The sequence below is a fragment of the Lemur catta genome, chromosome 1 (genome assembly GCF_020740605.2).
Source record: "Lemur catta isolate mLemCat1 chromosome 1, mLemCat1.pri, whole genome shotgun sequence".
Lineage (NCBI taxonomy): Eukaryota > Metazoa > Chordata > Mammalia > Primates > Lemuridae > Lemur > Lemur catta.
Genome location: NC_059128.1, coordinates 143,858,088 through 143,875,727, shown reverse-complemented (window position 1 = coordinate 143,875,727; position 17,640 = coordinate 143,858,088). Strand labels below are relative to the sequence as shown.

The window sequence follows — 17,640 nt, the reverse complement described above, 5'->3', positions numbered from 1 at the left end:
ACAAGGACTCATACAGACTCAAGGTGAAGGGATGGAAAAAATATTCCATGTAAATGGAAACCAAAAGAAAACAGATGCAGCCATTCTTATATAAGATAAAATTGACTTTAAATTAATAATGTCAATAGTAAAGAAAGACAAAGATGGTCATTATATAAAGATAAAGGGAGCAATTCAACAAGAAGGCATAACAATTCTAAATATCTATGCACCTAACACAGGTGCACACAGATTCATAAAGCACACCTGAATAGATCTAAGCAAAGAGATAAACAGCAGTATTGTAATTGCTGGGGACTTCAAAACCCCACTGAGAGAACTGGACAGATCATCCAAGAAGAAGATAAATAAACACTGAATTTAAACGAGACTCTAGAACAAATGGGAGTAACAGACATTTACAGATCATTTTATCCCCAAACTATTCAATATACCTTGTTCTCATCAGCACATGGAAAAATCTCCATGACTGATCACATCTTAGGCCACAAAATATGGCTCACTAAATTAAAAAAAATAGAAATTATTCCATGTATCTTCTCAGACCATAGTGGAGTAAAACTAGAAATCACCTCCAAGAGAAACATTCAACTCTACACAAAGTCATGGAACTTAAACAACCTGCTGCTGAATGATTATTGGGTCAATCATGAAACTCAGATGGAAATGAAAAGATTCCTGGAACTGATCGACAAAGCGTACACAAGATACAAAAATCTATGTGATTCAGCAAAAGCATTCCTAAGGGAAAAATTCATAGCCTTAACTGCCTACATTAAGAAAGATGACAAATTAACAATCTAATGACACATCTCAAAGAACTAAAAAAGGAAGAGCAAACCAAACCCAAAGCCAGCAGAAGAAATGAAATAACTAAGGTCAGAGCAGAACTATATGAAATGCAAAATAAACAAACAAAAAAATACAAAGGATCAATGAAACAAAAAGTTGGTTCTTTAAAAAGATAAATGAAATTGATATACCTCTTGCTAGATTAATCAGGAATAGAAGAGAAAGGACCCAAAAAGTTCAATCAGAAATGAAAAAGGTGATATTTCATCTGATACCACAGAAATACAAAATATCATTTGTGGATACTATGAAAATCTGTACACACATAAACTTGAAAACATAGAGGAAATAGACAAATTCCTGGAAACACACAACCTCCCAAGACTAAATCATGAAGAAATAGAACTCTTGAATTGACCAATAATGAAGCAACGAGATTGAAGCAGTAATAAAAAATTTTCCAATAAAAGAAGCCCCAGACCACATGGATTCACAGCTGAATTTTATAAGAACTACAAAGAATAACTGGTACTGATACTGCAGAAATTATTCCATAATATTGAGAAGGAGGGAATTCTCCCCAACTCATTCTACAAAGTCAGTATCACCTTGATACCAAAGCCAGGAAAAGACACAACATAAAAAGAAAAATACAGACCTATGAATATAGATGCAAAAATCTTCAATAAAATACTAGAAAACCAAATTCAACAGCATATAAAAAAAAATCCACCATGACAAGTGGGCTTCATCCCAAGGATGTAAGGATGGTTCAGTTATGTAAATTAAAAAATGTGATTTACCACATAGACAGAAGCAAAAACAAAGACCATATGATCATCTCAATAGATGCAGAGAAAGCATTTGACAAAATTTGGCACTGTTTCATGATTAAAAACCCTCAACAAACCCTCAACAAACTAGGCATAGAAAGAACATGTCTCAAAATTATAAAAGCCATGTATGACAGACCCACAGCCAATGTCAAACTGAGTGGGGAAAAGTTGAAAGCATTCCCAATAAGAGCTGAAACAAGACAAGGGTACCCACTGTCACCACTTTTATTCAACATAGTGTTGGCTGTCCTAGTCAGAGCAATCAGTCAAGAGAAAGAAATAAAGGGTATCCAAATCAGGAGAGAGGAGATCAAACTATCGCTTTTTGCTGGTGATATGATCTTATATCTAGAAAATCCCAAAGAATCCACCAAGAGACTCCTGTAATTGATAAATAAATTCAGCAAAGTCTCAGGTTACAAAATAAATGTACGTGAATCATTCCTGTATGCCAAAAACAGTCAAGCTGAGAGTCAGATCAAAGACTCAATACCATTCATGATAGCTACAAAGAAAATATAACCTAGGAATTACTTAACCAAGGAGGTTAAAGACCTCTACAAAGAGAACTATGAAACACCAAGGAAAGGAATCATAGATAACACAAACAAATGGAAAAACATATCATGCTCATGGATCAGTAGAATCAACATTGTTAAAATGTTCATACTACCCAAAGTGATATACAGATTCAATGCAATCTCTGTCAAAATACCAATGGCATATTTCACAGATCTAGAAAAAATAATTATATGCTTTATTTGGAACCAGAAAAGAGCCTGAAATATCCAAAGTAATCCTAAGCAGAAAGAACAAATCTGGAGGCATGACATTACCAGACTTCAAACTGTACTACAAGGCTATAGTAACCAAAACAGCATGGTTTGGGCACAAAAATATGGAACAGAACAGAGAACCCAGATATAAAACCATCCACATATTGCCAACTGATCTTTGACAAAGCAGATAACCATATACACTGGAGAAAAGAAGCCCTATTCAATAAGTGGTGCTGGGAAAATTGGGTAGCCACAGGCAGAAAAATAAAACAGGATCCATATCTCTCACCACTCACAAAAATTAATTCAAGATGGATAAAAGACTTAAATATAAGGCCTGAAACCATAAGAATTCTAGAAGAAAATGTTGGAAAAACTCTTCTAGATATGGGCCTAGGCAGAGAATTTATGAAGAAGACCCCAATGGCAATCATGGCAACAACAAAAATAAATAAATAGGACTTGTTTAAATTAAAAAGTTCTGCACAGTTAAGGAAATAATCAATAGAGCAAATAGACAACCTACAGAATGGGAGAAAATATTCACATCCAATACATCCAGTAAAGGGCTAATGACCAGAATCTACAAAGAATTCAAGCAAAGCAGCAGAAAAAAAATTAAAGATCTCCATTAAAAAGTGGGCAAAAAACATGAACAGTGGCTTTTCAAAAAAAGATAGACAAATAGCCAATAAACTTACGAAAAAATGCTCAACTTCACTACTCATCAGGGAAAAGCAAATCAAAACCATAATGAGATATCACCTTACTCCAGTTAGAATGGCTTTTATTAAAAAATTCACAAACAATAGATGCTGGCATGGATGCTGAGAGAAAGGATTGATTATATACTTTTGGTGGGACTGAAGATTAGTATAACTTCTATGCAAAACATTATGGAGATTCCTCAAAGAACTAAAATTAGACCTAACATTTGATCCAGGAATCCCACTACTAGGTATTTACCCAAAGGAAAATAAGTCATTTTATTAGAAAGACACTTGCACATGAATGTTTATTACAGCACAATTCACAATTGGAAAGATGTGGAATCAACCCAAGTGCCCATCAATTCATGAATGGATTAACAAAATGTGGTTTATGTATACTGTGGAATACTACTCAGCTATGAAGAAGGATGAATTAATGCCTTTTGCAGCAATTTGGATGGAATTGGAGACCATTATCCTAAGTGAAATATCAAAATAATGGAAAAACAAACACCCTATGTACTCAATATTAAATTGGAACTAACTGATGAGTACACTTGTGCAGAGGGAAGTAAAACTCAGTGGAAATCAAACGGGGGGGGGGTGGCAGGAGGAGGGATTGGGCAAAAACCTACTTAATGGGTACAATGAACACTATCTGGGTCATGGGCACACTTATAACCCTGGCTCAAGCATTACAAAAGCAACCCATGTAACCAAAAACATTTGTACCCCTATAATATTTTGAAATAATAAAAGAAAAGAAAGTTACTAAGAATTTAAAAAAAAGATCAATTGAACATATACATGTAGGTCTGTTTCTTTTCAGGATTCTCTTCTGCTCCATTGAGCTATTTGTCTGTTTACTGTCTTGATTACTATAGCTATATAATATTTCTCGAAATCAGGTAGTGTTAGCCTCTCCAACTTTTTTCTTCTTTTTCAAAGTTGTTTTTGCTAATTCTAGGTCCTTTGTATTTCTGTATAAATTTTAGAATCAGCATGCTAATTTCTACAAAAATCCTGCAGGGACTTCAATTGGGATGGCTTTAGGGGAAAATTGACATCTTAACAACATTGAATCTTCTGATCCATGACCATGGTGTTATCTTTTTTAATTATTTATAGCTGTTTAAATTTCTCTCAGCAATGTTTTGTAATTTTCAGTACACAAGTCTTGTACCTGAGTTGTCAAATTTATTTCTAAGTATTTCATTTTTCATTACTCTAAATTTAACTTTCAATTGTTCTTTGCTAGTATATAGAAATACAAATGATTTTTAAATAATGATCTTGTACCCTGATGCCTTCCTAACCTCACTTTTTTTATACATTCCATAGGATTTTCTACATAGTCAATTATGTCATTTGCCAGCATATACAATCACATTTCTTTCCCAATCTGTTTGGATGCCTTTTACTTTTTCTTGCTTTATTTCCCTGGCTAGAATCTTCTGTTCTATATTGAGTAAAAGTGATATAAACAGACTTCTTTGCCTTGTTTCTGATCTTAAGGGGAAAGTACATCAGCATGTAATTAGCTCTCATTTACTTTATGTCCTTCTTCGGGTTGAGGAAGTTTCCTTTTATGCCCAATTTGCTGAAATCTAAGAGCATTTTTTTTAAAGTCAAGGAATGGATGTTAGATTTTGATAGATGACATTTTTGCATCTTTTGAGATGATCATATGTTTTTTCTTTTTTAGTTCATCAATATGATGCATTACTCTGATTGCTTTTCAACTAGATCAACCATGTATTTCTGGGATAAATCCCACTTTATGATAATATATTTTTTAAAATTATATTTCCGAATTTGATTTGCTAAATTTTGTAAAAGATCTTTTAATCTATGTTCATGAAGGATATTGGTTTGTAGTTTTCTTTTCTTGATATGTCTTTGTCTGGTTTTTATATCAGGGTAATGCTGGCCTCAGAATGAATTGAAAATATTTCCACTTCTTCAACTTTTAAGGAAAGTTTGTGCAGAAATGGAATTATTTTTTCCTTTGAGATCTGATAGCTTTCACACCATCTGAAGCTATCTGACCTGGAATTTTCTTCACGGAAAAAGTTTTAACTACAAATTCAATTTTTAAAATAAAGCTAGCATTATTACAGTTATTTCTTCTTGAGTGAGATTAGTTTGTATCTTTTAAGGAATTTATCCACTTCATCTAAATTGTTGAGTTTATCAGAATAAAATTGTTTGTGATAACCCCTTATTTTCCTGTTATTATCTATAGAATCTGTGGCAATATCACTGCTCTTATTCCTAACATCGGTCATTTATGTCTCCTCTTTTTTTTCCTGGTCAGTCTAGCTAGAACTTTATCACTTTTATTGATCTTCCAAAAGAGCCAGCTTCTGGTTTCATTGATTTTTCTCTATTATTTTTCTGCTTTCCATTTAATTAATTTCTCTCATATCTTTATTATTTAAGTTCTTCCATTTTCTTTGGGTTTAGTTTACTCTTCTTTTTTCTAGTTTGTTGTGATGGCAGCTGGAGCCATTGATTTGGGAACTTTCGTTTTTTAAACATAGCATTTAGTGCTGTACATTTCTCTCTAAATATTGCTTTAGCTGTATCCCACACATTTTCATATGTTGTGTTTTTAATTGAGTTAGAAATCAACAACAGAAAGGTATGTAGAAACTGGAAACTATAAATAACATACTCTTAAATAACTCATAGTTCAAAGATGAAGTCAAAAGGGAAATTAGAAAGTACTTTGAACTAAAGTTGTTTTCTAACTCAATTCCATTGTGATATAATAATGTATTTTTAAGATTTAAATATTTTTAAACTTATTGAGACATTTTATGGCCCAATCTTGGTAAAAGTTCTACAGGTACTTGAAAATAATGTGTATTTTCCTCTTGTTGAATTCTACAAATATCAATTAGATTAAGTCGGCTGAGAGTTTTGTTCAAGTCTGCCATACCTTTCTATATTCTCACCCAATCCCGGAGCCGTCACTCTCAGCTCCAGGCAGGCCATTTCCCTTGTTCCATAAGTCTCACTAGGTTAGTGAGCCATCCCTTGAGGCTCTGCTGCGTTCTCATGGAGTAGTAGAAACCTCTCCTTTCGAACTTTAGTGCTAAAATGGGTGATTCAGAACCTTATTGAGACCTCCATTTAGATCCAAAGAAAATTTTTTCTCAAGTATTGCACTTTAAAGCATTAATTTATGAGGAAATCTATCGAGGAGTCTGACTAGAGCTCATGAATCAATAGAATATGAGCCATCAGTGTGATTTGGCTCCAGAAGTGATTTTAAAATATGGGAAGAGCTTAAGTATGGAAAGAGGGTGAGGGAACTTGAAGCTGCATTGTCACAGCAGATACACTATTTTTACTGAGGCTGTATGTTCCTTCAGAGTATCTTGAGTTAGGGGATTGAAGGAGATTAGAGGAGGCTACATTAGTAACCCTAAGATACCTCTTGGTGCCATTATTGTCTGACTAGCACACTTATAGTCTACATTAATAGATGTATATTGTTCAAAAGTAGGAGAGAGTCCACTGTCTCCTGGACACCTGGTTTTAGAGGAGATAGATTAACCAGAATTTTTCTGAAGAAGGAGGGAGAGAAACATAAAAGGATGGAAACTGACAAAATATTCAGGAACCAAATACATCCACAGAACTGAGTCTATAAAACTTGGAGAGGGAGCACAGCATCTCCTCAAAGCAGGTTTCCACACTGTCAAAAGAACTTTTAAAATATACATTATCTCCAGAGGATAAAAATCCTAAGGTTGCCCCAGAAATGGATGTTGAAAGGCTTACAGACACTACCAGGAAAACCCCGTTCCCTCTCTTTGACATCAATAATGGCATCTTTTTTGTCTGTGGAGCAGTGCAGTACAGTGGTTGGTGCCTGGATTTGAATCCTGACAGGGCCACTTATTGGCTACGTAGCCTTGAACACGTCTGTTATTTTTTCTACATGCCTCAGTTTCCTCATGTGTATAATGAAGGTTAAAAATCTTTTGTACCTACTAGAGCTATTGTAAAAGAGTAACACTGGTAAAGTGGCTACTTGACCCAGAATAAGTGCTCAATAAATGTGAGCTCTTGTTTTCTCAGTGCCACTTCCACTACTCCTTGTGTGTCAAGGGACAGGATTGCCCATTCAATGACCCTGGAGGTTCTGTCTGGGTTGCCAGGCAACAAGCTAGCTGGGCTCCCCCTCCTTGAGCAGGAGGAGCTGCACAGAATTTCAACTTCCCCAAGGGCATTGGGTACTAGTGGCTGACATTCCAAGACTGCTCCCTGGAACAGCTGGCTCCTGAGCCTGATTATTTATAAGGCAGGCTCTCATCCTTGCCCTATAAAAAGGTAGAGGAGTCGGGGGATGGGATCCTTTCCTGGATCCTACGTGCTTCTTGGTGGAAGGGATGAAAAGTTGGGACTTTGCATCACATTTTGTTGGCTGAATTTTCCAGCGAAGCCTGCTCTGTGCCTGTACTATGTGTCATGGTATTTACCCTCACCTACTTCCACACATCATTCTCTGAGCTGTCTCACTCCTCTTCATCTTTATTCTCTGAAAGCATGGCCCCACAACCCCCAGGGAAAGTCCTCTGCATCCTTCTAGATCTGGGTATGCTCTCTCTCCCACGGCATCATCTGCTCCTGGAGTTTCAGGCACACCCTTATGCCAAGGACTCCTCTCCACACCTGTCCTCAAGTTCTAGTCCTGGCTGGGCATCATAATTTGGACCTGGCATCTTAAACCTTTAAAATATTTAAAATTGAATTAATTTTTAGGTTTTCTTTCTCCTTAGCTATGAAAACAAACAAAAAGAAAAACAACAACAAAAGAACTCTTGCTCCTCATATACTTATTAACTTGGTAACTTGTACTGTCATCTATTCTGTCACCCTGGTCAAAAATCCTAAGATTCCCCCAGACTCCTGCCCCACGGCCAGTCAGTTGGCACAAGCATCTTAGGATCACACCACATTGCTCCCACCTCCTTCCTGGCTCAGTGCCTCTTCACCGCCAGGAATGGTCTCGTTCTCCATTCCACTTTGCACACCCTGTGCAGTTGATTTTCCTTCCCTGCTCAAACACCTTCAATGCCTCCCTATTATCTAAATATGCTATAACTCCTCACTCCGGCATTTGAGGCTCTCCACAGATAATCTATTTCTAAGCTTCAGTTGCTACTGCTCTACTGTCTATACTCTATGTCCAGTCAATTGGGTAACTCAGACTTCCTCACACTTTCTAGCTTCCATGGTGCTGCCCGTGCTGCCTCCTCTACTTCAAACACCCTCCCAAACCATTTGCACCTGTCAAAATCCTACACACCTGTCAAGTGCATCTCCGATGTCCCTCTCTCATGAAGCTTTCCTGTGAGCTTGTCTCCATTCACATCCTCAGAGCAGAGGCACGTCCCTGGTTCATGGCACTTGTTATGTTGTATTATATTAGCATCACATGAGCACTTATCTCATTCTCCTGATGAACATATATGCTCTTGAGGTTAAGGACCATTGATTAGAAGCAGTTTACACAAATATATTGCATTGGTCCTCAGGAATATGTCTGTTGATTGACTTGTGCAGGGGCTGATTTACCTGGAGAAAAGAAGACTCAGAGGATGAGGGGATTGGTTTCATGTGCCTGGAGGGCTGTTTACCATGGGAGATCAGTATGTCCCAGGAAAACAGAGCTCAGACCAATATCTCTGCCTCTTGCAGGTGTCCTGGATCCTTGCACAGTGAGCAATATCTCTGGGAATATCTCTATGAGCTTTCCTAGCCGTCATCCAGGGTTTGGAAAATTCTCCACTTCCTGCCTTGGCCCTCCTCCCCTCAGCCCTCTGGCTCTGTAAGTGCCAGGCTCACACACCCCTGCTGTGCAGCGCGCTCAGAAAAGAATGAGCTGGACTTATGCTGCCACCTAGCGAAGGAAGCATGGTTCAACCTCCTGCTAAAGTGAAGCAGATCCTGTTCTCTCTCTAGGAGATGGCTCCAGAGATCCAGCCCTGGGCAAATGGAACCATGTCAGGGTGGACAGGTGTGTGGGGTGCGGGGGACGAATCTTCTATGCAGAACAGTTCTCGTCCCTAAATAGTAGTCTGGAATGGGCAAGACCATGTCCTTCCAGACCCTCCGTTATCTCTAGCCAAGAAGTACCCCTACTGGAATGATGACCAGCCATCATTTTCAGAAAACTTGGTAGGAATCTATGAAACACCCAGAGCTCATAATCAAGGGCATCTTTTAAGGGAGCTATAGGTCATTCCCGGTGCTTGAAGAAGAACTTTCTTTCCACGAGGTCCTCGCAGTATTGCACAAGAGCCCCGTGGCCCAACTCAAAGTGGGACTGCCCACTCCCCCTTCCCTAGCATGGCACAAAGGCTCAGGCTCTACCAGGCACGTGCCTGTGTGCAGGTCACTCAGCTTCTCTGATCCTCAGTTTTCTCATTTTTAAATGGGGTATACCTTCCTCATTGAGTTTTTAGGAGATACAAATGAGATTATTCATGACAAATGCTTAGCCAGTGCCTGATGCGCAGCAGCCACAATATAAATACTAGATAATGATATTATTACTATTTTTCCCAATGCTCCAGATCACAAGGCTGCCTGCAAAACTCACAAAACTCAGGCTCTGGATATGAATACATCGTCATGTTAGATCTTGTATACATTGAAAATAATCACCCCGCAGCCCAGCCCGGATCCAGCTGCCCTTCCCTCTGCTGGACAGTGGGGTAGGTGGGAGGCCCAGACTGCAGACTCCAGGCTGCTGACAGACACGTCAGCTCTTCCTGCCTGTCTGAGATACAGGATTCCATGGCTATTTCTGTGGGGTTTTCCTCTACACCTAGATTGTCACACTGTAGGGTCTTTGCCCCTAGTCCAGCCTCTTTGGGGGCTGAAAGCCTAATTCCTTGCTTGGCCTCTTGGTGTCTCCAGTTTTTAGAGAAGCAGGGAAGTCCTGGGCTACTCCTGAGGCCAAGTCCTTCTGATAGACCTTGGGTTTTTCTCTGGGCTGCATTTCATGTAAGCTTTCAGCCAGAACTGAGTGCAGGGCTCATCAAATGGCTAAGACCACTGGCTAAGAAGTAGGTTTTTAGCTCCCCGACCCTGTGGCCCAGGTGTTGCTAAGAGGGTGTTCTCTCCATCCAAGGGACCCACTGCAAATATTTTAACCAGTCAAGCAGGACTCTCTCATGAGTGATGTGCTGGAGCCAGCTCGGACCAGCTCTTGAGAACTTGTTACAAGCATCTCTTCCTAACTCCGTATCTGGTAACATCATGTTGGTGGCTTGAAATCAGCCACGATGGCAGCATTCACACCACAGAGATGAGTGAATGCTACAAAGCATGGCTTTCTTTTGCCCTGAAGAGCCAATGGTTAAATACTTATCAGACACACAGCTGGCTCCAATCTTTAATTCTAGGCAAAGCACCACATTTAAACCACTACTTATACAACCACTGAACAAGAATGAAGTATTAGTGTACTGTCTTAAAGAAACACAAATTGAAAGTCTTATTTATTTGTTTAGTTTTCAAAACAGAGATTGTAGCTTGAGAAAGATAGAGTGGTAAATGACAAGTCAAGATTGTGCCTTTAGGTTTGAAATAAACCCCAAATATTTAATGTTGGTAAAAAAAAACATTTGCAATAAGATATTCATTTATTGGCAGGTTTTAAGTTTTTTTACTTAACATGCAAAAGAGCTATGTGATAAACCACACACTTGTATTGGGAAAAACATAAAACAAAGGTATTTGGGCAATGTACTTAGAAACATATAGAAAAACACACCTTAAAATTTTAATGTGCTTTTTGTTTCTTACTCTTTTGTTTTGACATTATATGAACTGTGTTTCAATCCTAACATTAGCAAGTCCTTTGCAGCACATTCTAGTCTCTTCTTTCTTATTAAAGTATACTGGGGTTAATAATAGGCAGCCTTATCTTCTATCTCTGTAAGACTCATTTAAAATGAAATAAAAATATATCACTTCATTTAGCTAGAAAACAAATGGAATGACTAGTTTAGTGAGTCCACTCTTTGTTCTTACACTGAGCTGGAGACCCCTGGGGCTCAGAGGCTAGAGGCAACACTGTGTGTGGCTGTGAGGTAGGGGTGGAGGTGAGAGGCTCAGTCATAGTGGGCCTTGCCCTTGGCCACCCCAGAGCTGGACAAATCTCCATTGCAAAGAGTCTCGAGTGGTGAATGAGGCCTGTTTTCCAAGTCACCCTTGGTCATTTTCCTATACTTTCGAAAGGCCTTTTGAATAATAGCAGCACCTCTCTCCTCTTCCTTTCTCTTGGTGGTGGTGACTATGGGTTCATATAACTTCTTGAAAGGATTGGCTTCCATGAACTTCTCCTCCATCATTGCTTTCATGCTATCCAGACCACTGGAGTCACCAAGCACCCTAGTGGTGAAGGCGAAAAGAATATCCATGCAGTGGAGGCGATCCCCACTCACCATGGGCAAGTCCATTACTAGGAATTGAAATTTATTTGGCTTTGCCACACGCAAAGGCTCAGGTAGGGAATCGGCGAAGTCAGAAAGGGCAGAATATCTGATAAACTGTGTTGCTTCTGGGTCAAACTTTTCCCAGACTTCGTAGAATATTTCAAAGTCATCTTCACCCAGAGGGTCCTCACTTTCTTCAGTGGCTGTATTGAAGTTCTCTAAAATCACAGCAATATACATGTTGACAACAATGAGAAAGGAGATAATGATGTAACTGACAAAGTAGGTTGTGGCTATGACAGGGAGGTGGCGACAGTTGTCTGGGGAGGAATTACAGGAGTTTTCTGAACGCAGCATGGGCTTGAGGAGGGCATCCCAACCTGCTGACGTGGTTATCTGGAAGAGACAGAGCATGCTGCCGGCGAATGTTTGGAAGTTGAATATGTCATCAATTCCAGACCCTGGCTTCACTTCGGAAAAACAGTTCATACCAAAAATGGCGTAAATAAACATCACCAGAAAGAGTAGAAGACCAATGTTGAATAGAGAGGGGAGAGACATCATCAGAGCAAAAAGGAGAGTCCTAATTCCTCGGGCTGCACGCACAAGCCTCAGGATTCGGCCAATCCGAGCCAAGCGGACAACTCTGAAGAGCGTCGGAGGGAAAGGAATGTGCTCCTGGTGTTCCAAGGCAGAAATCATTGTACCTCAGGAGAAGGAGAAGGGTCAATAAATTTCCAGCAGGCACACTGGTTTCAGACCCAGCCTGTCTCCTGCCTAAGAATCTTACTGGGGCCAACTTTTTACACATACTTTGTGATTTATGCACACAACTAAGAATTTTCTTTACCAATATCAGGGAAAATATCTATCTGTACCTTAACTTGGAAAATTATTTCCAAAGGATAATTTTAGATGGGACTTTATATGGGAGAGGATGTCTAAAATATTGATGACAAAGAAAGGAATGCAGTTTACAAGAGGCTATTTTGTGAATTATCTCATGTACCTAAAGTATATTATCTATGTTGAGTTCTTAAAGCCACTTATGGAGTAAAAATTACAATAGGTTTCTGTACTTACTGAATATATAGAATGTAAAAGAGATAAACTACAGCTTGAGTCTTTTAGATTAGAGCGCAAGGAGAAGTTTCTGTTGTTGAAGTTAGCTTGAGCCTGAGCTGCTGGTGGAAATTATACAACCTCTGACTCCAAAGTTCTACTCCAAAGAGGAGGTTCTTATTTGTTTGGAGGAATTTGAATACAGCCCTGCTACAGGTGAAGACTTATCTGCTGAAAGAGCCACAATGTACGTAGGGCTAGAGGCAGATGGCAGCACTGGAATGCTCCTCTTTAGGCTAAAGCTGCCCATGGATCTTGCATATTTACCATTATGCTCACTCCTGAAGTCCAAACTCAAAAAGCCAAAGGGACAAAATTAGGAGATATTGCTGTGAACACCCCAGAAATGGCATCTCAAGCAGAGGTTTGTGCAAACAGCTGAATATTGGCCTAAAATGTCACCCTGTTCTCTCATTGCCTGCCGTACAGGCAAGTGATACATAGATTTAAATAACTCACATTTTGGCTAGAACATGCTTGCTTTGTGTAAACATGGCCTTTTTCTTGTTCTGAGGGTCCTCTAAGGTCATGAGGGGTCACAGGTAGTCAAAATGCTTCTGCTAGTACCTAGTGACTAAACAGAACTAGTTGATGATATATTTCAATGACTGCCCAATTGTGCCAAAGCACTTTAACTCATACATTAATTGGGAAGTCAAATACAGTAAGATCTGAAATTTATTAAATTCTAGTGTAGCAACAACTGGAGGAGGTCCATGATTTAAGGCCTACTGCCTCCACAAATATTTCTTTGGCTAATCAAGCCCACAGTAATCTGTCCTTTCTCTGAGCTCAGTTCTTCTGTGAATCATGTGATTTGGTGTTTGATTACTTCCTCTATCTTCTTCTGACACTTTAAGGCTAGTAGGTTTTAATACCTCAACTAAATTGTTAACTCCTAGACAGAGACAGACTTCAAGTCACACTCATTTTGTATTTCTCTAAGAGCTTCAGAAACAGCTTGGGAAAGTATTGAGGCTGGGCGTTGGATGGCAGACCTACCGGCAAAGACACACAAAATTCTGCCTATGTTGGTGAACAGGATTTGGCTTAACGTGTGGATTTTCTCATCCATTGGAGCAAAATGCTGTACAGCACGTTTAACTGCAATTGTCTAGCGGCCGTTCAAAGGACAGAAGTCAGAGATATTCACACAAACCCCAAAACTGCACAGTGCCTGGCACTGCCTGGGAGGGGCTGTGGAGGGAAGGAACTGCTCTTCACCTGTCAGAGCAAGGGCTCTTTGAGCTCCCCGGGGCTGCCTCAGACCCATCCTGCCACCATTAGTTCTAACTGTTGTTACTTCTGTCAGTTTTGCCAGGACTTGTGATTAGAATTGACTGAGAAAAGTCAAAGGTCTATTTAACCACAAACACACAGAAGAATCTAGTGCTAAACTTTATCGACATTAACTTCATGGCTTAGAAACCAGAACACACTATGCACTGTAGCATTTTTTTTGCTCTCTGAAACGTCTGCAGTGCAGCGGCAGCAGTAGGAACCAAAATATTTTGATCCAGCATATCTCTTTGATGTATCCTTTCTGAGACTGCACCAAAGCTTCCACTTGTAATATCAGTTTTCCTTGTCTTCATTGCTTTTTGAACTACGAGAAGGGCTTCTGGACAGTTTTACGCAATTATAAAAAGTCAAGTTAATGGTTTAGTTCAAACCAGACTTCAAAAACCCGGAGTAAACTCTATGGTTCAGCCATGGTGAATTTAATTTCAATGCTGATGTGTGCATGTCTGTGCTTCATAAAAAAGTATATGGCAATAACCCTCTTCCTTCCCTATTCTCCTTCTATAAACCTTATAGTTAATCCTGCCTATGGTTAAGAAAAATATAGTCATTATAGAGTGAGGCTAGTTGGTAAATGCATGAGAGCAGTTGATACAAGCATAGTTCACACTGTGGTTTCAGTTAACGTGGGATGTGGGATAAAGGAAACACAGTGCTTCTCTGTATCGCACACTCCTGGAAGCCCAATCTAGAGTGGGCCATGGGCCCTGTGTAGGAGGTGAGGGAAGGAACGACAGTGCCACAGGGGCATAATAATTGTAATCTGGCATCACAAATTGCTCACAAATGAACAAAGGAAAAACATGGGCACTAAATACCAAATCCTTAAAACTATAAAAGGCTCATTAGGGCTTATAGTTGCAAAGGAAAGCTAGAACTTTGGCTCAATTACCTGAATAAATCAGGTACCACCACAAAAACTTCCCAGTCATCTTAATTTTGTCTATCTTCATTGAATAAATTATCCACCTAATTATTTAACTCTCAATTTCAATTGTGTAGACAGGCAGGGGAATGGAAATTACCCCATTTCCTAGCATCTTCCCAGTAGAGAATGGCATTAGTACACCTATTTTTTCAGAAACCACACTGAGCCTAATTTGCTGTGTTGTGGATAGTTTGGACATACTTAAAACGATAAGTCTTTCGTGTTTACTTCTGGCTCTCAGTTTAAAGCCCCTCTGGCTGCTGATTTTACTTACTAACGATAGAAAGAACCACGATCACACAATCAAATAAATTCCAGCCATTGGTGAAGTAGTATTGCCTCAAAGCAAAGATTTTGATGAGACACTCTATTGTAAAGATGACCACAAAGGCCAGGTTGAGACGCTCAAGGACGAGTTTTGTGTTTGCAGGTTGGTTATCTGATTCAGCCATCATGCTAATCATGTTTAGGATAATGAGACTTATGATGACGATGTCAAAGACCTGGCTTGTTACTAGGTCAAACACGAGACCTTGACATTTGTTCTAAGGAAAAGAAAAGAGAAATCATAGATCACTTTGAGTTGCAAGAATGAAATCACCTACATTAAAAAGGCACATTAATAAAAGAGAGTTTGTTCTTTGTTAGAATTAAAGCCGTTCTGTGAAAAATGCACAGACCCCTTACAAAGGGGAAGAAATTCTTATAGATATCCAGTATTGCCTTATGTATTTTCATTTAAATTTAATTAGATAACTGGTTTTAAGTGCTTAGGCTTACAGATTTAATTCCATTTTAAAACAAAAAATATTAATAAAAAAAGTCTTAGTAGCAACATAACTTTGATGTGATTGATGATGTTGCTTTGCTGAAATAAAACAGTGCATGCTGGATTTAATAATAAAAAGATGAACCTTGGTCTCTATGTTTCATCTGTTTCTGTATTTTTACTTCAGTAATATTAATGCAGAGAATACCTTCTCACATAAGTATGTTGGGCAAAATAGAATTAACATCTCCAAGGCTCCATTTGCCAGTTCAGCATAGTCAGAACTTATACTTAACCAAAACTCTATATTCAAACAATTCTTGAATGCCAGTTTTTAAATTCTTATTTACTTTTAGACAATGCTACACAAATGGGATTCTGATCCAATGATTACTAAAAATGGAAACAGAAAAACTGATAATTTCATATTATTACTGATGGTGAACTTGCATATTTGTTTCTATATGCATGGCCATACTGTCCATCTATAGTGTGTATATGCTGATCGCTCTGGTACAGGTTCTAACTCAAGTTTGCACACCTAAGCTACCATGTGCAGTGAAATGACTCAACTATTCTGGGATTTTCTTTACTGTAAGTGCTTTGAAGCACTACTTTGTTCTTTACTTAGTGGAAAACTGTTCCTAAACACAAACTCGGGCAGCGAAATTTTATGGCATTCTTGAACTATATGTCGGTTATTTTTATTATATGTGCATATGTTGGATTATTTTATATTTTATCATCTAATCAGAATAGCATACACTATTCTATTTAAAGAATTCATAGACCCCTAAGAACATCTTTAGACCCCTCAGAGATCTGTTATGGTAATCCAGGCAAAAGATAATGTTGGCTTCTGGTGGTGATAGTAGATAAAGACAGAAGCATATAGTTTTAAGAGCTAACGTGGAGGTAGAAGCAAGAACAGTAAAGAGTGTTTGAAGGTAGTGTGCTGGGGAAAGTCAAGGCCGAGGTTATGGTTTCTGGTTGATGAAACCATTTAACCAGCCAGAGAACAGAGGATGAGGAGTATTGATGGAAGATGAGGAGATCTGTCCTGAGCACGTTGAGTTGGAGGTGCCAGTGGGGCATCCCTGGGCCAGGAGCAGGTAGAAGTACAGGTTTGGAGCTTGGGGCAGAAGCTGCAGTGCAGATATGGAGTTTGATGGCATTAATACTGACATTTATTAAACCCATGAGAGTGAATCATATCATTCATGGAGAGCAGGAACAATGAGAAGAAGGAGGGTAGGGACAGCACTGGGGGGACACACATTTTAATTGGTCACTTTCAAACCATGTGCCAGGAGCCCTAAGGCTTGTATTGAGGAGCCTGGAGAAGACACTTAAAAGCCAAGTGCTTTTCCTATATGAGAATGCATCTGGGGGGTCGGAAAGGAGTTGGAGAAAAGATACTCTTAAGGGCACAGTCCAGGGAAGTAGAATAAGGGGCAAAAAGAAATGCAAGGAAGCGTGAGCACTGATTTTATAGTTATCTCTCACATTTAGACAAATAAAGGAAATTAAGTTTATAAATTACCTAAAGTGTTAGATGATCAAAAAGCATTCAGTGTCACTTTAGAATGTACAGACTCCTATACCGTAGTATGAATTTTTAAGCAAGTAATGAAGCCACCCTGTGGGGATGCTTCAGGAGAAATCAGAAATGATTCTAAATCCCTTGGTTTATTGCTGGAAATGAAATGCATCAACGCTCAGCATAAAACAGCTGAATTTCCCTCTCTATGCAATTGCTATTCATTTGTTCCAAAGGTCAAAAGATAATATTTAGATTTTAGGGATTAAAAAAAAGATCTCTGGGGAGATAAAGTCATGGGTCAAGAGCTAACTGTTGATTTGAATTCTTAGTTCAGACTCAAGGACTTCTGGGGATATGTTGGATTTATCTCATGCAACACTGCTTTCAGGAATACAGA

The 17,640-nt window shown here is 38.9% G+C and overlaps 1 protein-coding gene across 1 annotated transcript in view; it reads right to left on the bottom strand.

Annotated features, from left to right (window-relative positions):
* Positions 1-11,255: 11,255 nt before the first annotated feature.
* The window catches only part of SCN11A (sodium voltage-gated channel alpha subunit 11), a 79,171-nt gene continuing 72,786 nt past the window's right edge, over positions 11,256-17,640 (bottom strand). Inside the window, exons 25-26 of the mRNA XM_045555646.1 lie at positions 15,206-15,476; positions 11,256-12,286 (exon numbers count right to left, since the gene is read on the bottom strand). Of these exons, the coding sequence (XP_045411602.1) occupies positions 11,256-12,286; positions 15,206-15,476 (1,302 nt within the window). The remainder of the gene's footprint in view (positions 12,287-15,205; positions 15,477-17,640) is intronic.